At 32.9% G+C, this 20,031-nt stretch overlaps 2 protein-coding genes and 2 long non-coding RNA genes across 4 annotated transcripts; 2 read left to right on the forward strand and 2 right to left on the reverse strand.

Moving 5' to 3' along the window:
- Window positions 1-721: 721 nt before the first annotated feature.
- On the forward strand, window positions 722-9,842 carry LOC101246787 (mannosyl-oligosaccharide 1,2-alpha-mannosidase MNS3-like). The gene is made up of 6 exons (XM_004233071.5): window positions 722-1,109; window positions 4,864-5,822; window positions 7,079-7,331; window positions 7,912-8,109; window positions 8,877-9,025; window positions 9,109-9,842. The coding sequence occupies exons 1-6, from the start codon at window positions 1,032-1,034 to the stop codon at window positions 9,359-9,361; spliced, it is 1,890 nt and encodes a 629-aa protein (XP_004233119.1). The 5' UTR covers window positions 722-1,031; the 3' UTR covers window positions 9,362-9,842.
- LOC138342216 (uncharacterized) lies at window positions 6,605-6,877 on the reverse strand. The gene is made up of 2 exons (XR_011215022.1): window positions 6,742-6,877; window positions 6,605-6,704 (listed from the first exon to the last, which is right to left on the reverse strand). It is a non-coding gene; the product is annotated as an uncharacterized lncRNA (long non-coding RNA).
- Window positions 9,707-12,940, reverse strand: LOC101246498 (potassium channel KLT1). Its single transcript, XM_004233070.5, has 11 exons — window positions 12,661-12,940; window positions 12,371-12,589; window positions 12,117-12,278; window positions 11,965-12,022; window positions 11,564-11,881; window positions 11,235-11,474; window positions 11,048-11,146; window positions 10,929-10,961; window positions 10,651-10,836; window positions 10,090-10,552; window positions 9,707-10,012 (listed from the first exon to the last, which is right to left on the reverse strand). Exons 1-11 carry the CDS (start codon window positions 12,840-12,842, stop codon window positions 9,906-9,908), a joined length of 2,067 nt encoding a protein of 688 aa, XP_004233118.1. The 5' UTR covers window positions 12,843-12,940; the 3' UTR covers window positions 9,707-9,905.
- LOC112940932 (uncharacterized) lies at window positions 11,468-12,849 on the forward strand. Its single transcript, XR_003245260.2, has 2 exons — window positions 11,468-11,599; window positions 12,390-12,849. It is a non-coding gene; the product is annotated as an uncharacterized lncRNA (long non-coding RNA).
- Window positions 12,941-20,031: the final 7,091 nt, after the last annotated feature.

Consider the following 20,031-nt stretch of genomic DNA (forward strand, 5'->3'; position numbering starts at 1 on the left):
AATGAAAATTTGAAAAATAACAAATATAATACATAATAAAGCTCTATAATTATCAATATGGGTATGCTTCACCCTTAATAAGAGGTATCGGGTTCAAGTCCTGATATAATTTCGTCAATTGCGCTTTGTAGCTATCGTTCTGTTTGATATAAAGGTCGCAGTGGTATATTTCCGTCTATATTTCACTTGCGAAGATACAAATATAATAACTAATACAAATTCTGTGTTTATGCACTTAGGAATTATTTAGAATTCGTTTATATATTTTGCTTGGCTGCAATCGTATATTTCTGATTGTTTGTTGGCTACAGGTTGTATATTTTTGTATATTTCACTTGTGAACATACAAATATAATAAATGTATATAAATTTTATATTTATGCATTAAGAATTATGCAGAGCTCGTTTATATGTTTCGCTTGCTAATATACAAATGTTGTAACTTATTAGAAATTTTTTATAAGTCATATATAAATAGCTAGAGTAAGCATAAACAAACCTTTTAATTATATAATCAAAAATCGAATTATCCAAATTTTAGACTTATAAAAATTAAGTGAATTATACAAATCAGATTAATAACAAGATTGAACGAAACTATACCTACAAATTAGAATTTTCCTAAATAGTAACTATAACATTAGTAATATGATTTAAATGTTTGTTATTTCACCCAATCTTTTAAATTTAATATATCATTTAATAAATATGAGTATATATAATTATTGTATGTATTTATTGATTTGACATATATATTGTAGAAAATAAAATTTAACCATGGTTTAATTGGACTAATTTGGTCGTTCCTTCAAATGCCATATCTCATCACTCTTCCATCGATGGTCACCTCCGGATTCCGGCGACACCCAGTTTAATATTCATCTGGTTCTGTACAATAATACACTCCTATATACGTGCACGCGCCGCTGTACTATAGTAGGCAATACACACGCGTTTACGGCTGCTGTAAGGCAGAGCCAAATTGAGAATCTGAAGTTGTTGCTCTTTTGTTTTGTATCGAGAATCAGACGATGTCGAAATCATTGCCCTATTCAATGAAAGATGTGCACTACGATAACGCCAAGTTCAGACAGCGATCCGTATCTCAGGTCAGCTAGCTCAATCAGAATTCGTTCCTTTGAATCTTGTTTTTAATTTTTTTTGAATTTCGATCTCTGAACAGAGTAAGGATTAGTTTAGAAGTGCGCTGATTTGTTTTCTTCATAGAACAGCTTGGAAATAACCTGATTTGTCTATTTGCGTAGTTTGAGAGGAGGAAAAGGAGGCTTTTTGGTTATGAAATGTCGTTTTGCTAACTGAAAGATATGATCAGATAACTTTTTTTTTTTTTGTATTTTTTCTCTGATGTGAACTGAAGTATGCCCTGGTGAAAGTGTGGCTAAAATGGGAAATAATGTTCACAAGCCACTCAATTTGAGAAAGTAAGAGCCAGTTCGGAATACGAGAAATAAAAAAATATATGCAAGTCAAACATGGTTGTTCTTAAACTTGATTTGGTATATAGCTAGCATTGAGAGCTCCGTGACTGGTCAACCAATGATTGATAGGCCATTGATTTGAATATTAGATTGTCTAATTTTTGAAGGAGTCTCAAGTAAGCTGTTGAGCTAAGTAGTATACTATATTTTTATATTAATGTACCACTTTCCTTTTTGAGCTGAGTTCTCTTTTAAAGCCTTTTAACCATCGGCACTCTCATTCTGAAAGTTTTCGTTATGCCCCTCTTTTTGTGGTTTTGGCGGTGGGGTTCGGGGGGAGGATTTTAATATTTGGACTTGGTATGCAGTTTGTTACATGAAAGGGTGCTGCAACAGTGTTGTACTTACACGAAACCACCTTTTTCGATATAATTAACAAGTTTTATGTTGTGCATCTTAGTATCCGGACACCTTTAAAAGCGTTATTATCGTCTCAGCCTGTAAAGGCTACATAAGAAAAAGAGATAGCCAACTTTGGTTGAAGGTGGTGATAACTAAATTTTAGTTTCTATTTCAATTATAAGATTTGGACCCCATTGCCATGGGATAAATATAAGATATTACTGCTAACATATTTGAGAGAACTAAATTAAAAACCAATTAGAGTAGCTATGGATAAGACCATTGTTGTCTCTTACTAAACATTCCTTTCTTCTCAACCCCAAAGGTTAATCGGCGAATCTCTACCCTAAGGAGACATGATTCCTTTTGGTTATTGGTGGAAAGCTGGAGTTTGGCTAATGATTAGTGTATCATTTAATTCTTGTGCTTATTGATGGTGAACTCGATCAATTTTAAGACCTTGATCAGACCTGGACGAATTTGTGATTTGATTGTAAAACTCTGATATTCAGGAAACATATGCACAATACTAAAAAGAATTATAAAAGTCCAAAAAAATTACATCAAGAGAAGGTACTTCTGTTGGACTCTTGGTAAAGGATATGTGAAACCATTATTCAAAAGAAGCTTTACCTTTTCATAAAAAAACAATTGTACAAAAGAGGGAATGTGATATCAATATGCAGAATTTTCCTGGGAAGGGATCTTAATGTTCTATTCAGCTATCAGTCTTTTTCTAAATACTTCTCCGTGCGTCTTCTCTATTTTAATATGTATTCTCCATATTCTTTAGATGTTTATTGGATGAATGTACAAAAGAGGGAATGTGATATCAATATGCAGAATTTTCCTGGGAAGGGATCTTAATGTTCTATTCAGCTATCAGTCTTTTTCTAAATACTTCTCCGTGCGTCTTCTCTATTTTAATATGTATTCTCCATATTCTTTAGATGTTTATTGGATGAATTTGTTACACTCACTACCCTTGGCAGTGTTCATGTAATAGCCTAGTTCACTGATAGGTTTGGTTATATATTCATTAATCATCTACTTTGCTCCTTATAATAACCTTGAGTAACGGAATTGAGTTTTAAAGAGTTGTCCAGTTTAATTTCCTTCAGAGCTTAGTTGATAATCTAAGACATGATCAAAAGAAAGGAGGAAGTTGGAAATCTCGACTGGAAAGAGTGGTAATTGCTCACAGCTTTGCGTAGCGATTTGCTTACAACAGCATTAACCCCTTTAATATGGTCTGATTTGACTGTTCTAAAGAGTGTGAAAAAGTATTTCATTCACATATTGAGTTGTTCCTTTCTAATTAAGTCTGTTGCCATATATCTGAAGTTCATGATTCATGCCACGTAATAAGCGTCACTAATAAAGACGAAATAGGAAAAATATAAAAAATAATAATAAAATAACATAAAATTGTGATATAAAAAGTGTCATTTTGCCATTCATATTTGAATCTCAAATAAATTGGAGTTCTGAAGATTAACTTAAGGAATCAATATGATGGCAGACAGTTAAATATTCTTGAATATTTCAAATGGAAATTGCACCTCATAAGTTAGAAAGAGAGCAGTTTTCCATTTTCTCTCATATTATTGTCAATTCTGGCATATCTTATATCATGAATTCGAGTAGCTTGGATTTTTTCATAGAAATACGGAGTGCTTTGATGTAGTCTAAATAGTATATTTGGTGCCTTACAAAAGTTTTCTTTTCTTCTTGGTATGGGTAGTGTTGAGAATATCATTAACTAATAAAAGTGTGTTCTCTCTAATTTTAGAGAGAACACACTTTTATTAGTTCATGATACTCTCAACACACTCCTCACATGCGGACCTAATTTTTTTTCCATGGGTCAAACGTGTGAAAATTCTTTTTTAATTTGGGTGTGGAAGAATCCTTATAAAGATTTGGTAATTCTCCTCCCTTTGAGCTAGCTTTTGGGGTGTGAACTAAGCCTAATTTAACATGGTATGAGGGCCCCCAAAATCAAAATTGTTAATGCACCAAATGCGAAGCACTGGGCATGAAGTTGGGTGTTAAAGAATGACAAAAGTTCCACATTGGTGGTTAACAAGATGGGTGGACTCCTAATAAGGCTTGGGCAATCCTCTTCCATTTGAGTTAGCTTTTGAGGTGTGAGTTAGGACCAAGGCCTAACTTAACGGGCAGCAACCTTTATATAGTGTACTTATGGTGCATCGTTCCAGAGACTACTGAAGTCATACATCTCGTAAGGAGATTGACGGAGCAGTATAGGGAGTGGAAGAGGGAACATATGATGTTTGTTGACCTAGAAAAAGCTTTCGACAAAGTGGGTATTTGGATTGACTTATTTTAAGTAGCTTTCGACTTTTAAACTCTTTTTGTTTGTTTTGGAAGTGTTCGAAAAACACAAAAAGTGCTTTTAAGCATTTTTTTTTGGCTGAAAAAGAACAAAAAGAAGAGTCAAAAGCCAAAAAATGGGTGTTCCCAACTTATTGCTTTTAGCTTTTAACTTATATGCCACTTTAAAAAAGTCAATTCGAACATCCCCCAAGTCCCTTGGAGGGTTCTATGGAGTCGTTTGAAAGCTAGACGTGTACTTGCAGCTTACATTAGGGCGATTAAGGACAGATTCAATGGATCCAAGACCCGAGTGAGGACAGTGGGCTGAGACTCGGAGCACGTCAGTATTTGCCCACAATGTAGTGACCCTGACTTGTGACATTAATGACTTCAGGAACCAAATTATGTTGAATTTGCTATTTTACCTTTACTTAAATAATTTGTTTTTGTAGCACCTAAATGGCCATATATGGTGGGTTTTGCCTATAGCTTGCATATTAGAAGTGTGCTTTATCTCTGACTATCTTCCCTAGCACCAGTAATGCACATATAAATTCTTGCTTTTAAAATTGAGATAGCTTCCAGATCATTTTCATTCCTTGAAAGGTCTTAGTATTTCTGCAGCAGAATTTTGTAGTTTCTCTTGTATGCTGAAATTTTATAGTTCTGCTTATCTTTTCAGGTAATTTCTCAGGTTCTATTAACCAGTAATGGGAAACGAGATTATTTGAAATGTAGCACTGGGAAACTTCTCGTGTTACTGATGCTTGGTGGTTTAGCATATCTAGTACTGACTAATAAAAGTGCTGTCCATCCCGTGTCTGATGGTATAGCAAAAAATGATGGATCAAAGGAAGGAGAAAATCTCATGACTCATGGAAGTGGTAAATTCAGGAGATTTTGGAGGAAACCACCTAGACTTCCACCCCGGTTATCTCCTGATGAAATAATTAGTAGGAATAGATCCATTCAAGAGTCCATGAAAAGAGAGGAGCCAGAATGGGTGGCAAGACAACAGAAGGTGAAAGATGCATTTATCCATGCCTGGTCTGGATACAAAGCCCATGCCATGGGTTATGATGAACTTATGCCCTTAAGCCATAGAGGGGTTAATGGTTTAGGAGGTTTGGGAGCTACAATTATTGACGCTTTAGACACGGCTATGATTATGGGAGCTGATGAAGTCGTTCATGAAGCAGGCTCGTGGATTGAGAAACATCTTCCTGAGAGGATTGAAAAGAAAGGCCAAGTAAATCTCTTTGAAACTACAATACGACTTCTAGGTGGTCTTTTGAGTGCTTATCACTTAAGTGGTGGAAGTCAAGGGAGAATTCCAGAACAGAAAGGGCCTAATCCATCTATTTACCTGGAAAATGCTAAGAACTTGGCTGATCGCCTACTTACTGCTTTTACAGCAAGTCCATCCGATATTCCATACAGTGATGTAGTCCTGCGTGAAAAGTCTGCACATCCTGCTCCTGATGGTCTGAGTAGCACTGCGGAAGTTGCAACTATACAGCTTGAATTTAATTATCTTAGTTATTTAACAGGTGATCCAAAGTATAGCACAGAAGCCATGAAGGTTCTACAACATATAAAGACTTTGCCAAAGGTGGAGGGACTGGTCCCTATATACATTAGGTAAGTAACTAAGATCGTATTTTCCTATGCCAGCTTGTATAGGCAGATGCTTGCCCTCGGAATATCTGAAAAGTAATTATATCATGTTCTGCAATAATTCCAGTATCTTGAAATGCGTCTTGTTGACCGGTAATTCAATGCAACTTCTAATAATGTAGGGCATTCAATGCAACGGTAACATAACCATATGATTTTAAAAAAGGCTTCTTTATGTTCTGCCTGTTTCTTTGTTTTATTGTTAAAGTAAATATAGCTTTCCTGACAAGATTAACTGTTTAAGAACATCTTATGATGAAGATGGTCTACAGTTCACTCGATATCTGTAGAGCCAATTAACTTCTACTATTCAACATGCAAGAAAACCAGAACAGTATTTTCTACATCTAGTTGTATATGTATTGCTGGTTACTCTTCTGTCTCCTGATTCTAAATTCCTACTTACAGTTGCACTAAACTAATTTTTCCATTGCCAATTCCTTCTTCACTGTATCATGTTAGAAAAATGCTTTTGTGCTCACTTCCAGAAATCCTGCATATAATTTGCAAGACATGTTTCAAAATTTGAAACACAAATCTTTCTTGCCAAGGATCCTTAAATGTCTTCACTATTTGTTCATGATTTCCAAGTTATCTAATCGTAAACGAAGTCTAAACCTAAATTTCACTTTCCTCTCCACAACCAGAACATATGGGCATCCTTATCAGTACATTTAATTCTTGTTGTAGAACCATGCTAGATGTGTACATTAGGATAGAATTAACCGGTACTTGTACAGGTGTAAGGTAGTAGGTACCTAGGTGGATTCATTGAGTTGCATGTAAGCTGGCTCAGACACCATTACTACCAAAGAAAGAAAGGGCATGTCTGCTATAAGCGAGTACCTTTATTAGTACACACACACACACACACACACAACACACATATATATTCATGCTTCCTTAACATATTAAGACTAGCATCTAGTTGTGGTTAGGATCTCTGAATGGGTCGAGGTGAAAATATCTTGTTCACTTGCTTCAGCATATGCTTTCACCGCCACATCTTTCTTTCCATGCTCAGCCACTTCAAGTGATACTTCACCATTTCTTGTGCCATGTAAGTATCTCAGCAAAAGCTGGAATTTAACCCTGCAGATTACATGTTTAAGAATGGGTGGTTTTTATATTTATTTATTCTTACTTGTCTACTGTTGGATTAAGAAAATAAAGAACTGTTATACCAGTTGACTCATCATTTGAGCTTATGATGATGTCAGCCCTCAATCCGGACAGTTTAGTGGAGACAATATTAGACTTGGATCTCGTGGTGATAGCTATTATGAGTATCTTATCAAAGTGTGGCTTCAGCAGAAAGGAACTAACTTTTCATACTTGTACGATATGTATGTCGAAGCAATTAAAGGTGTCAGGCACCTTCTTGTTCGCAAATCTGTTCCAAATGGCTTGGTCTTTGTGGGAGAATTGCCATATGGGCAAGAAGGTGGTTTCAGTCCAAAGATGGATCACCTGGTATGCCATTTCTCTTATTATTCTTTTTCAAATATACTTCAGCATTGTAAAGTGAAAAGGTCAAAATGGGACTAACAGGGAATCAGCTGCACGATGCCACAGTTAGCCGCAGAATTCTATTTTTTCCTTTTGAAAAATAATTAATCTTCTTAAGCAACATGGAAATCCTTTCCTTGATATGTTAAGCCAATTCTCTATTATAAATTTCTTATGCTGATAGAACGTTTTTTTCTTTTCTTTTTCTCCAAATTCTTCATTCATTTTGCTCGCTCAAAGAGTTCACTAACATACTAAAATCACTGGCCGTAACTTTGATTTTCTTCTTCTGAGTGCATTGATTTATGATGGATTACAAGTTGCAGATATCATATAGCTTTACCTCACTAGCTAGGGTATACATTTCAGTAATGTGCTTTTTATTGAAGTATATAATCTCGAATCTTAATTAAAGAAATTAATCTTCTCCTGCCTCTTTCTTTTCTATTCACAATGAGACTTGTTTTCCTAAATGTATGAAAGCCGTATCTTAAATGTTGATGTCTGTTCTTATAAGTTTGATATCATTTGACATCATCCGCAGGTGTGTTTCCTTCCTGGTACCCTAGCCCTTGGTGCTACAAAGGGGTTGACAAAGGAAAGAGCTATGAGAGAGAACTTGCTCACTTTTGAAGATATGGAAAACCTAAAGCTTGCTGAAGATCTGGCTAAGACTTGCGTGGAAATATACTCAGTAACCTCTACTGGCCTTGCTCCAGAAATAGCTTATTTCAATATTGAGGTGAGTTGAAACATTTTTATTTCCTTCATCACTTTTGGCAACTATCATATTATGTAAGGTGGTGTTTTCAGTTTTCCTTTATCGGTCTTTTTTCTTTTCTTTTTTGAGGAAGGTGAGTTTTTGAAAGTTAAAAGAATTCTGTTGCATATCTTAAACTTCTGATCTGTGTTTTAACTCTTTTATGTCTAGATGTAACACGGATTAATCAGTTGTAAAAGATGTAAGAATTAGGGCCCTTGTGCATTGGCTTAATAAAAGTAGCTTCTAAGAGGGTGTTTGGATTGACTTAAAAGTTGGCCAAACCTACTTTTATGTCGGTTTTTTACTTTTGGAAGTATTTGACAAATATAAAAAATAATTTAAGATAAGTCAAAATTGAGTTAAATAAGTTGGGAAGGGTTTGACAGACTTAAAATAAGTTAAAAACCAAAAGTACGTTTTACCCTACTTTTTATTTTTTGACTTAAAAGTCATTCAGGTTGACTTTTTATTTTTGACGTATCAGCTACTTTTATTAAGCCAATCCAAAGGGGCTCTAAGTCAAAAATAAAAAGTCAAACTGAAATGAATCAAACCAATCTGGAAAACAATCAGAGTGAAAATGTGCCTATCTTGACTTGAACAATCTAATATCATCATTAGTGAGATGCAATATAAATTAATGATAGTGTTCATATGTCTACCCTGACTTGAAGTACTATTATGACATAATTGGAAAAATTCTTGCATCATAAATGTTTTTCTGGTATCTTGTTTTCTTCGAGCAGGGAAATTCTGAAGGTGGTCCTGGTGGTGGGAACAAAAGTTCGAAATATTTGAATGACATAATCATAAAGCCTGCTGATCGTCACAATCTTTTGCGCCCTGAAACTGTTGAATCATTGTTTTATCTGTATCGCATTACTGGCGATTCAAAGTATGTTCTTATTTTAAAGTTGTGTACTTTTGCTTTATGGGCTTGAACAACTAAGTTTGTTAACTTTGTGGACTCTTCTTCAGGTATCGTGAATGGGGCTGGCAAATTTTTGAGGCATTTGAGAAGTACACTAAGATTGATTCTGGAGGTTACACTTCTCTTGACGATGTTACTGTTATTCCTCCACAAAGAAGAGACAAGATGGAGACTTTTTTCTTGGGTGAAACACTCAAATACATCTATTTGCTGTTCGGTAATAGCACCACGATCCCTTTGGATGAGTATGTATTCAACACAGAAGCTCATCCTATTCCAATAATTTCTAGAAGTGTATGATTGATACTTTGCTTGCAAGAAGAAATATTTTTTCCAGTATTAGCGGAGATTCAGATGACCCAAGAGAACATGTTTCAGCAATCTCAGATGGCATTTTAATTCGTTTAAGTCGGTTCATTAGGTTGGAAGTGACCTCATGGAAGCTTATTCACAAATGTTCCATTTAGATGAAGCTCCCTGAAATTTCCATCTGAAACTTCTACTCGAGTGATACTTGAGGCGGGGAATTTTCGATGAACATCTTGTTTGTGTAGTGCATACAGAGATAATTACAATTTTTATTCAAGTGTTAAAGGCTTAAAGCTCTATGTTGTTATTCAGGGAAAGAACAGGATAGTGTAATCCTTCTGTAGTAAGTTGGAACTTATTCTTGTAATTGATGTATTACATCTACAGCTTTGATTTCTCCCTTTGGAGATACAAAGATTGAATCATTTAGCCTAACATTTACACAATGAGATCAATATACAATTGCTTTGAACCTCTTCTCTACACTTTTGATTCGCGATCAATGATGATTATATTCTATGCTCAAGCATTTGTGTTAAAGGAAAAACAAATGGTCGCCATCTCTGACAACATCAATGTCATCTATTTCAGCATCCTCTGCATTTACAGCTCTCTGGAAATCACAACCTCCAAATCTTTGACCTGCAGTTGGAGGAAGCTCCAGAGTGAGAAAGAATGATCGGCGTTCTTTCAACTTTCACAAAATGAAAGGTAATTACCTGCTACTCTGAAGAGCTCTTGTAGTGAATCAGGTAGAATGATTAGTTTCCCAAACTGGTGATGCAATGGTTCTTTCTTCATGTGAATGGTGATTCTCTTCTTATGGTGGGTAGATTTTGTCCCTTGAGAGCCACTTGAACTGGTACTACATGTGGGTCTTTTAAGGCAAGAGTTGGAACAAAAGGGGACCTCAGGCTTCAGTTGACAGCTCTTTGTTCCCTCATCTGGTCCAATGAGCTCTACATTATGCTCACTTAACTCACTCTTATTTTCAAGATTTATTGACAAATCATTCATGGTTTTGTTTACTTCTTGTCCATCATCTTTCTCTTGCTTCTTAACTCTAGCTTCCAAATTATTGATATCTATGCTAGTAAGTGTGATATCATCATGCCTTTTGATTTCTGGTCCTGCGTTTGATTGGTGGTCCACATAACCAAAACCTCCAAATCCCTGAAGTTTCTGATTAACAAAAAGAACCGATTTGTCAATTTCGTTTTTTTTTTCCTAAGCAATAACAACAGTGGATGATTTACCAGTACATAATCTGGTTTACTTACCATCAATAGATTGTTCATAATTATCCGTTCATCTTCTGGATTTGCTCGAAGAATGTTCATCAATGATGTCCTGTTTAGCCTTAGAATCTGAGAAATCTCGGTGGTTCGAACAGCAAATGGCTGTGGTCTCCCACATAAAACACCTATTTCTCCAAATATTTCTCCTGCAACAGCTTTTCCAATTGTCTGTTTGGGAACATGATTGAGAAGAGAGATTTAGTTATATATCCTAAAGTTGACACTTAATAATAATAGTTACTATGTAGTAATATACATACTTGCTCTAGCCCTTCAATCTGTGCTATAAATTCCTGCAACAATAACATATAACATACTGATTAACAACATGACAAACACAGCTTTAATAGTATGCACAAAATCTATAAACTAAACTTACCACTGCTCCTGAAACTATTATATACAGATCAGTTGGTGCCTCATTCTGCAAAATTACGTCTTGCTTCGGAGGGAAGTATTCAGCTTCCATTTCAGGAACCTTAGAAATCAAAGTATCACACTGTTAAAACCAATGCAAGAGTGATCGAGAGAACAAAAGAGACGGCAAGGGAAGGGGAGAAAATTACCAGTTGGAAAAGGAGGTTCCGTGAAACACCTTGGAACAAATGAACATTTTGAACTATAGGAAAAAACAGATGGTGTGCAATGCTTGTTCTAATGGCTTTAGGCAGGCCATTAAGAGTCTCTTCTTGTTTCAATGTTTCTGTTTTGAACTTGAGACACATGTGAGACAAAACCTGATCTTGCACTCTTGGAGGCAACTGATTCCTTTTCGCGAATTCTTGAGCTGCTTTCACCGTCTCCCTCTACAAAAGAAACAAGACTTCACAGGTTTAAGATGAAGAACACGCGATATACGGAGACAGAGAAGGAGGAAGAAGAAGAAGAAGCATACGAAGTTTCTGGTGCGACTAGTCCAATGAACAACAAGGTTAGTCATGTTTCCAATTAAGTACGATGTCAATCCCAAGTTGAATAACATGTAAAAGATGTCAAACAGCATCTCTCTTGAGTTCTCAGCATGCAAGTCTCCATAACCGGTTGTGGTCAGCGTTACAATAGACCAGTACAATGAAGTTATGTATCTATCCCCAACACTTAGTTGCTTGAAATCTGGATATACAGCACCAATCCATGTCTTTTTCGGATCAGGATATCTATCAGCAATCATATAGTTAATGCATCCAGCACAGTGAACTGCAAACAATGTCACCTGAACTCCAAACAAACCACATGTTGCTTGTCAAAAACATATTTTTTAAAATCATCTTTTTTTAAAGCATGGATAGGACTTACTGATACGAGCTTTGTACATCGCGTCCAGAAGTAGTTGAACCGGATATCCTTCTCAAGTCTGAAGGAAAGCAAACCGGCTTATATATGTGAGTTTTTTTAGCATTGATCATAATTCATGATGTAGAAACCAAATACAGTGTGGTATTTTGGACCTTGCAAACAGGGCACTGACTCGTCTGAGACGCCATAATCTGAGCATGCTGAGCAATCTGAATCCAACTCCTCCGCTTTCTTTATGATCCGTGAAGACGAGTATCAACGATTGGAATGGTACAGTAGAACATACATCGAAAATGAACCATGTTGACAAGTACCTGTTTACTCACATTGACATATAATTAGAAATTTAGAAAATCTCATTCCCTCTGTTTATATATGTACATAAAGATTGAATCTTTAACTATACCTTATTGCTATTTTCTTAGGTTCATCAACAAGAAGATAAGACTCTGGATGAAGATACGCGACGAAGAAAGTAAGTAAAATGTCAATAGCAAAGAAGCAATCAACAATGTTGTCAACAATGAACAGAGTATCATCTTTCTTGTATGACAAGAATGCAACTTCAAACAGAGAAATCCAAGCTGTGTAAATAACCATAACAACTAGAAACATCTCCCAACACCTGAAATCATAACAATCATTAAGTTCAAAAGCGGAAATGTCAATCAGTCGATCAGAGTCATTTTATCTTACCTGTAACGTGGATTATAAGGCGAAATGATGAATCTTCGGAGTTTAGTAGCGTAGTTGATTCGAGCTCCAAGTGATGGTAGAAGATCACTAGAGAAAAAACCACTATGTGTGGTTTCTGTATCCATTTGGAACTCCTCCACACAGAACCGTTGTAAACAGTTTTTAGCATAAGAAAATGACATTATTATATATTGCTGCTTCTTTTTTTTAATTTTTAGAGTTTCTTTGAAAACGCGATATCTAATATTTAAACTAGTTATTTTTTAGCGCGTTTATATATATAGAGGATGTAGTTGAAGAAGTAGTTGGGGTGATACACGGGTCAAGTGTTTCTTTATTGTGATTCTTTTGAAAAAGCATTTAACTTTAAGAACGTGACATTGCTACTTCTTATGGTATCTTTCCACAAGTGAGGTCCGGAGAAGGTAGACTGTATGCTGATCTTACTTTAGGGTTCGAAGAAGGTAGATCGTATACCGATCTTACTGTAGACTGTATGTAGATCTTATTGTAGGGTCCGAAAAAGGTAGTTTGTATGCAGACCTTGTTGTGGGGTCCGGAGAAGGTAGATTGTATGCAGACATTACGGTTACCTAGTGGAGATAGCTAGAGAGTCCCGTTTTCAAAAGCTCGAGTGTGCAAATGCAAGTAAAAAGGAGAAGAAAAACATAACGATATCGAAACACAGTAAACAAATGACGTGGCGAGATATAAGTTATACGGTTGTTGAAGTGGCAGACATGATTTTCATGATAATAATTCAGGTGCAAATGAAATTTTGTGAGAGAATTAAGAGAAAGAAAAATGGAAATAATGTTGTAAGATTTTTGGGGGAAAATGGTAATGGTGGTGGGATCTCCACCAAGATAGAAATTTTAAGAATAAGCATTTTATTGTAAGGATGGAATGGAATTTGAGTGAAAAAACAGATAGGTGTTTTTCATTTCATTTTCTAGAATTGGACCAACAAATCACAAATAGGATTTGGGGAACTATTTTGTGGAAAACACGTGGACCAATAAGAAATCGAATTCCATGTGAGAAAACTTTAGTTTTTTTTACAAGTAACAAAAAAAAAATCTACTTCCTTTTTATCCTTTCCTTTTCAAATTTAAAGAATCAATTTTTCTAACCTTATGTTATTAATAAAGTAGTTGTTGCTACAATGTAAGTTCGATTTTTTAAGTTGTGATCATGTCTTAAGGGATACAATTGGAAATGACGTTGGACTACGATATTCTCATTTGTACTACACCTTTTCCATTTCGAATTCTCTATTGAAGTTGTAGACAGAATAGTTGACAAAATTTGTAAAAGGTCGATAAAATCGTAGAATGATTTTATTTGGAAATTGAAATGATGCCCATGCCTAACAAATGTTGTTGTGTCTTCTCCATACATAAGGTTCCATGTGGTTGATTTTTAGAATTCATTGAATCCCTTTTGGTATTTTAAGTCACAAATTGTATCATATATTACAAATTTTGTTTTAGTTAATGTTGGTATGGAATGCAAAATGATAGAGACGGGTGAAGGGTTGGTTCATGCAATAAATAACACGCCCACATGCATAAAATTTCTTAGAAAATGAGGTGTTTGTGAAGATGGGTGAGATTAAATGGAAAAGGATATAGTCTTTAAGTTCTATTTAATGATGATGATTAGGGGCGGAGCCAAGTTAGGTAAGATTTAAGGAGTTTATTTGAATCTTTTTCGATAAAAAAATATGTCGATTGTTATACAATTAAAATTATTTTTATATATAGTAAACGTTGAATAATCTTTGATTCCTTTATGTATGTAAAAAAAATTTATATTTTAAATTTTTTAATAAAAATTTCTGATTTCATCTCTGGTGACGATATCATCATCACGATGAAAGAGAATATTAAGGAGGAGGAGGACCCCATTTAGTAGGGCTTAGGAGGGGAATTTTATTATGAAAATCACATTATTTGGGAAAGATGTTTTGCCGACTTAATTTGCACTGTAGCAAAATTAAACTCCATTTATCAATCAATTACAGTAAAGCGGTAAGTAAATATTTATTTTTAATCAAGCTCAGTTTGAATCTAATTGAATACAGTCATCTTTGTTAAAAGTTATTTTATTTTTCAGTGTACGACTTTTTTATATGAATTATATTTTTTACATAAATTTAATGGAGATAAAAACCTTCATAATGTGTACGTACAAAAATAAATCGTAACCAAATAAATTTATAAAATATTCTAGAATAATATGGTCAAATCGATCAGCAATAGTGACATACAAATCGAAGGATCACACATACGGTTGCTTAATTATTAATCTAATGCTTTTAAGATAAGGTTCTAAAAGTTTGGCGAGTCAAAGTAAAATTTTGTAAGTATAGAAAATTTTGGTTTTTATAAATTTGCTCAAATTATCGATTTAAAGTTTGAATGTAAAAAACTAATCACAATCAATATAAAATTAATCAATTTGTGAGGAATTCTAATAAGACAAGCCATCATTATATTCTCGAAAGAACTTGTACTAGAAACCAAATTTAGTTTAAGAGAAATTTTGGGTTAAAATTATCAATAATTTTAAAGTACGTTATGAATGAGATTATTTTAATTTTAATTAATAATTTTGTATTTGAATTTTAGATATGAAATTAACTTTGATAACGAGTTCAAATCTCGAATGGACTCCTAGCTAGCACGAATATAGAATAGTAGGGCAAGATTAAAAAAAAAAATCGGATAATAAGAAACTTTTAAAAAAAAATAAAAAAAATGTATCAGTAGTATTATATTTTAGGCTAAGGAGCTATATTTCTCCTTAACTTGAAAGATAAGTGTCATTTGCACTTCCGTTTACATTTTATTTTAAGCTGGCCTTTAATTTTTATCTATTAAAAAATAATTAGATTATATAATTATTTTGTTGGATGTAATTTATACTTTTAGATTATAATATTTCATAATGATTGTTTTGCTAGAGGTAAATAAATCCAACTTTTAACGACAACATAAAAAATTAAGGCTGTATTTTATATAATAAAAAAATATTTTACGAGGGATGAGAGTTGAGGGAAGAAACAATAAACTTAGAATGTATCAATCAAATAAAAAAATATTTTTTGAAAATATTTTTCTCCCTCCCTACGAAACATACTGAGACACCAACTCGTTTAAAAGGCAAAAATGCAAATAATTCTTTACATGACCTAATAGTAGCGTCACAAGTGGTCCAAAACTTATAAAGAAGAATAAATGTGTAAAGTCTCTTTCTTCTTGTGTAAAAATTAAAACAACAAACTAAAATATGTAAAGAATCTAAGTCTCTTTTAACTAAGACCATAGAGTAAAATATAAAGGATATCCTCTATTTGTGGTCTAGTATAATCCATATAGGAATTTACCCTACCATACATACACAAAAATTATTGTTTAATTTCATCCTCTTATATGGAACAAACAACTCCACCTTATAAATAAAAGGGAAAATGCACAAGTACCCCCTCAACCTATGCCCGAAATTCCAGAGACACACTTATACTATACTAAGGTTCTATTACCCCTGAACTTATTTTATAAGTAATTTTCTACCCCTTTTTAGCTTACGTGGCACTAGTTTGAAAAAAAAATCAACCATCATTGGGCCCACAAGATAGTGCCACGTAGGCTAAAAAGGGGTAAAAAATTATTAATAAAATAAGTTCAGGGGGGTAATAGGACCTTAGTATAGTATAAGTGTGTCTCTGAGATATCGGGCATAGGTTGAGGGGGTACTTGGGCATTATCCCTAAATAAAAAAACAATGATATGGAAAGTGAAAAATAATTGCAGAATTGTAATAACTTAATTGTAGTTAAAAATAAATTTTTAGTAATATGTAGCAATTTTTGTAAATATCTTCAAAGCTTATACTGACATTAAATTCAATATCAGTTAACTAATATTAATAAAGATTTTATCACTCTTTATTAATATTTATTTATTACAAGTAAAAACTGTTTTTTAGTTGCAATGGGCCAAATAAAAATAAAAGGGCAACTTGCAAACATAAAATTCAAATTTGTATGCTACAGCAAAATTTGCATAATTGCGCTCCATAACAAATATATAAATATATAATTCGCTATACATATAAAACTGAAAGCTATGCCCATTTCGTTGTAATTATAAGTGTATAGGACGGAGATATTTGCATTTGCATGTGTATATAAAATTTTCTCTCGCTTTATACAAACAGAAACACAATATATACAATTATGTTGTATAAAGCAAGAGAGGCAAGCGACACTGACAAACAATTTGTTAAGAAACACAAATAAATTAAACTATTTGCTAAGGAACACAAATAAATCAAACAGTAGCTACTGTATTTATTTTACATTATTAATTTGCTATTCTATACAAGCAAAAGACCCATACGTAAGTAGAAATTATATGTAAGAAAATAGATATACCAATTTTAAATTTTTATATCATGTAAAATTTATTAACTTCATAACAACCAATAATGGACACGTGATATATATGCAGCATAGTTTTCATGTAATCTCAAAAATGTGATGTGTATAATTGTAAGAAATAACTGTAATATTTTCAAAATTCACTCAGAATAATATGAAAATACTTCACTTTCTACATTCAAATGAAGTGAGGGGTAACTTTTCTTCCTTTTTGATTTAAAAAAAAAATCTATTTTTAATAGTATCAAATACCAAAAAGTAACTTTTCTTGAAAATAATAAATATTATTATTTTTTCTCTAAGCTTATGCCAACGAAGTTGGATCTTAAATACAAATAGTTTCGTATTGTCAATGTCAAGAGATATGAATAATAATAATCCTTGTCTTTTTCTTTTATTTATATTTTTATATTTTTCGATCCGTTAACTTTGTTAGTAGTTTGCCCTTTGACAAGACCAACAAAATAAAAGTTAATCCTTTTGTTTTAATTTTTTTATATAATTAAAATTAAATATGTGTTAAATATATTAAAATATTTTTTAATTTTATAATCTTAAATATATTGAAAAGATATCACCCTTTCAAAATCCGACTAAAAAAATATTGGTCAAACAAATGAAAGAAAATATTTTTGATATATTATTTAATTCAAATAAAATATTTTAAAGTGAAAATTGAAAAAGATTGGGCATTAGAAGAAAAAGGATCTTCTTAGATATAACTGCCACGTGCATCACATGTGAGAATTAGTGGGTGTAGGTTCCATGGAGTTGGGCTAAGTTTGGCCACATCCACTCCACTTGTTTCCTAAGTTACAATTTAATTAGCCCACTTGACATCATATCCATTCATTCACGATCCAAAAATTCGAGTCATAATGATATTTATTAAAAGCTATTAATAGATTAGCTAATTTATATTTCGAAATAACAAAAATAATAAGTATATCACGCAAAAAATTGGAAGCAATGGAATATAATAGAGAAAAAATAATAAAAAAGAGAAAAGACGTAAATATATATATAAATCTAATAATTATACTAAAATTTAATTGAATTTAAATTCGTAAAATCAATCTCAAAGGTTGACCTCGACACCTTCTTTATATTGGATTGCTAAAGCCTAATTCCCAAACGAAGTGTTTGGCATGTTACTAATGCAATCAAAATTCCGACGTATTTAATAAGTTTGGTTTATCACTCCTAAAACTCATTCATTTCATGTAATTTAAGACATAAATTATATTTTTTTTATTTGATATTGATATCTACGTGACTAAATTTGAATTCATGTTGAAAAGTTTTATATTAAGAGATAAAACGCTCCTTAAGAAAGGTGACATTGTACCCTATAAACTCAAACCTGAAAACTCTCGTTAAGAATAAAAATATATTTACCGCTCCGTATCCTTCGTCATTTCACAACTTGCCCTTCCCTAGCTAATCACCTATATATCATATTGGCACAATCTTCATTGAACTTTGTAGTTCAATTTGGTAGGACCTACTCAAGATCCTTGTCAGAAACAACCCCACACCTAGGGAGTCTCTTATTATCCTTTAATCTCCATTTCTCAATCCATCCCATTTAAATTAATTAATTAGTAAATACATTTAAGAAATTAGTACTACTACATACTAATTAATTAATTAAGCCTTTTTCATGCTAGAATAAAAAGGCTAGAGTAGTAGTCCCCAAAATAATAAGTTGGATCCTTTTCTTGAAGTTTCAAGAAGGTCAATTTCTCTTGACTTTTAGTTAAATTGGATGAATAAAGAAAACATTTGAGAAAAATCCTCACCACCAGACCAAAAAGTCTAATCAAAGATAACTTATTTTAATCAAATATATTTATTAAATTATTACTTGTGTAGACACATAGGCCCAGCATATAGTATATGAGATGATAAAATAGAATATAAATTTTTATGTATTCTCTTTATGAAAGTCAAAGTCTTTTTTCCATTTTAAAAATCTCTTCCCAATTATTTGGAGTTCAGACAAAAATAACAAAGGACAAAAAGAATAAGAAACAAAATGCAAATTTATAAACTTGAAAAAAAAACAATGTCTCTTTCAACTTTTTTTTTCATTAACAATAATAATTTGTTTGTTTATTGTTTTTTCAACTTTCTGGATTAGGTCTTTTAATTATTTAGTTGATTAGGGTCATACTCACGAGTTTAACAAAATTGTTGAATAAAGTATATAATATTTAAGTCAAAAGTGATGCATGAATCATGATTAAAGTTTAATTTGGTAGATTTAATTAAGAGAATCACAATACTCTTGTGATTATTTAACCCCTATAAATCCTTTTCTGCCCAAAAAAAAAAAAAAGGAGAAAATCTCGTGAAGTGCAGATAATTACGGGCCTAAAAACGGGATGCTGCACACCGTGGTCCTCAGCAAAAGTTGGTCCAACATAATTTTTTCGATTCGATCCGACTGATTCAAATATATAAATTTGATAAAACGCAATAATTTTGATTCAAATTCAATATATAGTTATGTTTGAAAAATATACTAACTATAACTCATTTACAAACACTTGAGTCGTTGTCCAAGAATTTAGAACCAATAAAATTTAAATTCAAAAGTTGCTTATGATCACTATATTAGAGTTTGAAACACGTTATACGTCAAGAAGTTCTATACTTTCAAAAATTGAATTTGAAATCTCTGATTAGCTTCCATTTGATCAGATAAATTTTCAAAAACTACTCACCGGTAAGGATGTTCCTAGATATACCTTCTATGAAAGTACTTTCCAATAATTTTGTCTATATATATCATCTCTATGGTCTTGTGGTCCTTTGACTACAAAAAAATGCTTCACTATATCAAAATGCTCTCTTAGAGAATCTAGCTTGGAATAATATTTTTGACCATTACCTACCTATAGTTTTAGGATTTTAGAATT

The sequence above is a fragment of the Solanum lycopersicum genome, chromosome 2, assembly GCF_036512215.1.
Source record: "Solanum lycopersicum chromosome 2, SLM_r2.1".
Lineage (NCBI taxonomy): Eukaryota > Viridiplantae > Streptophyta > Magnoliopsida > Solanales > Solanaceae > Solanum > Solanum lycopersicum.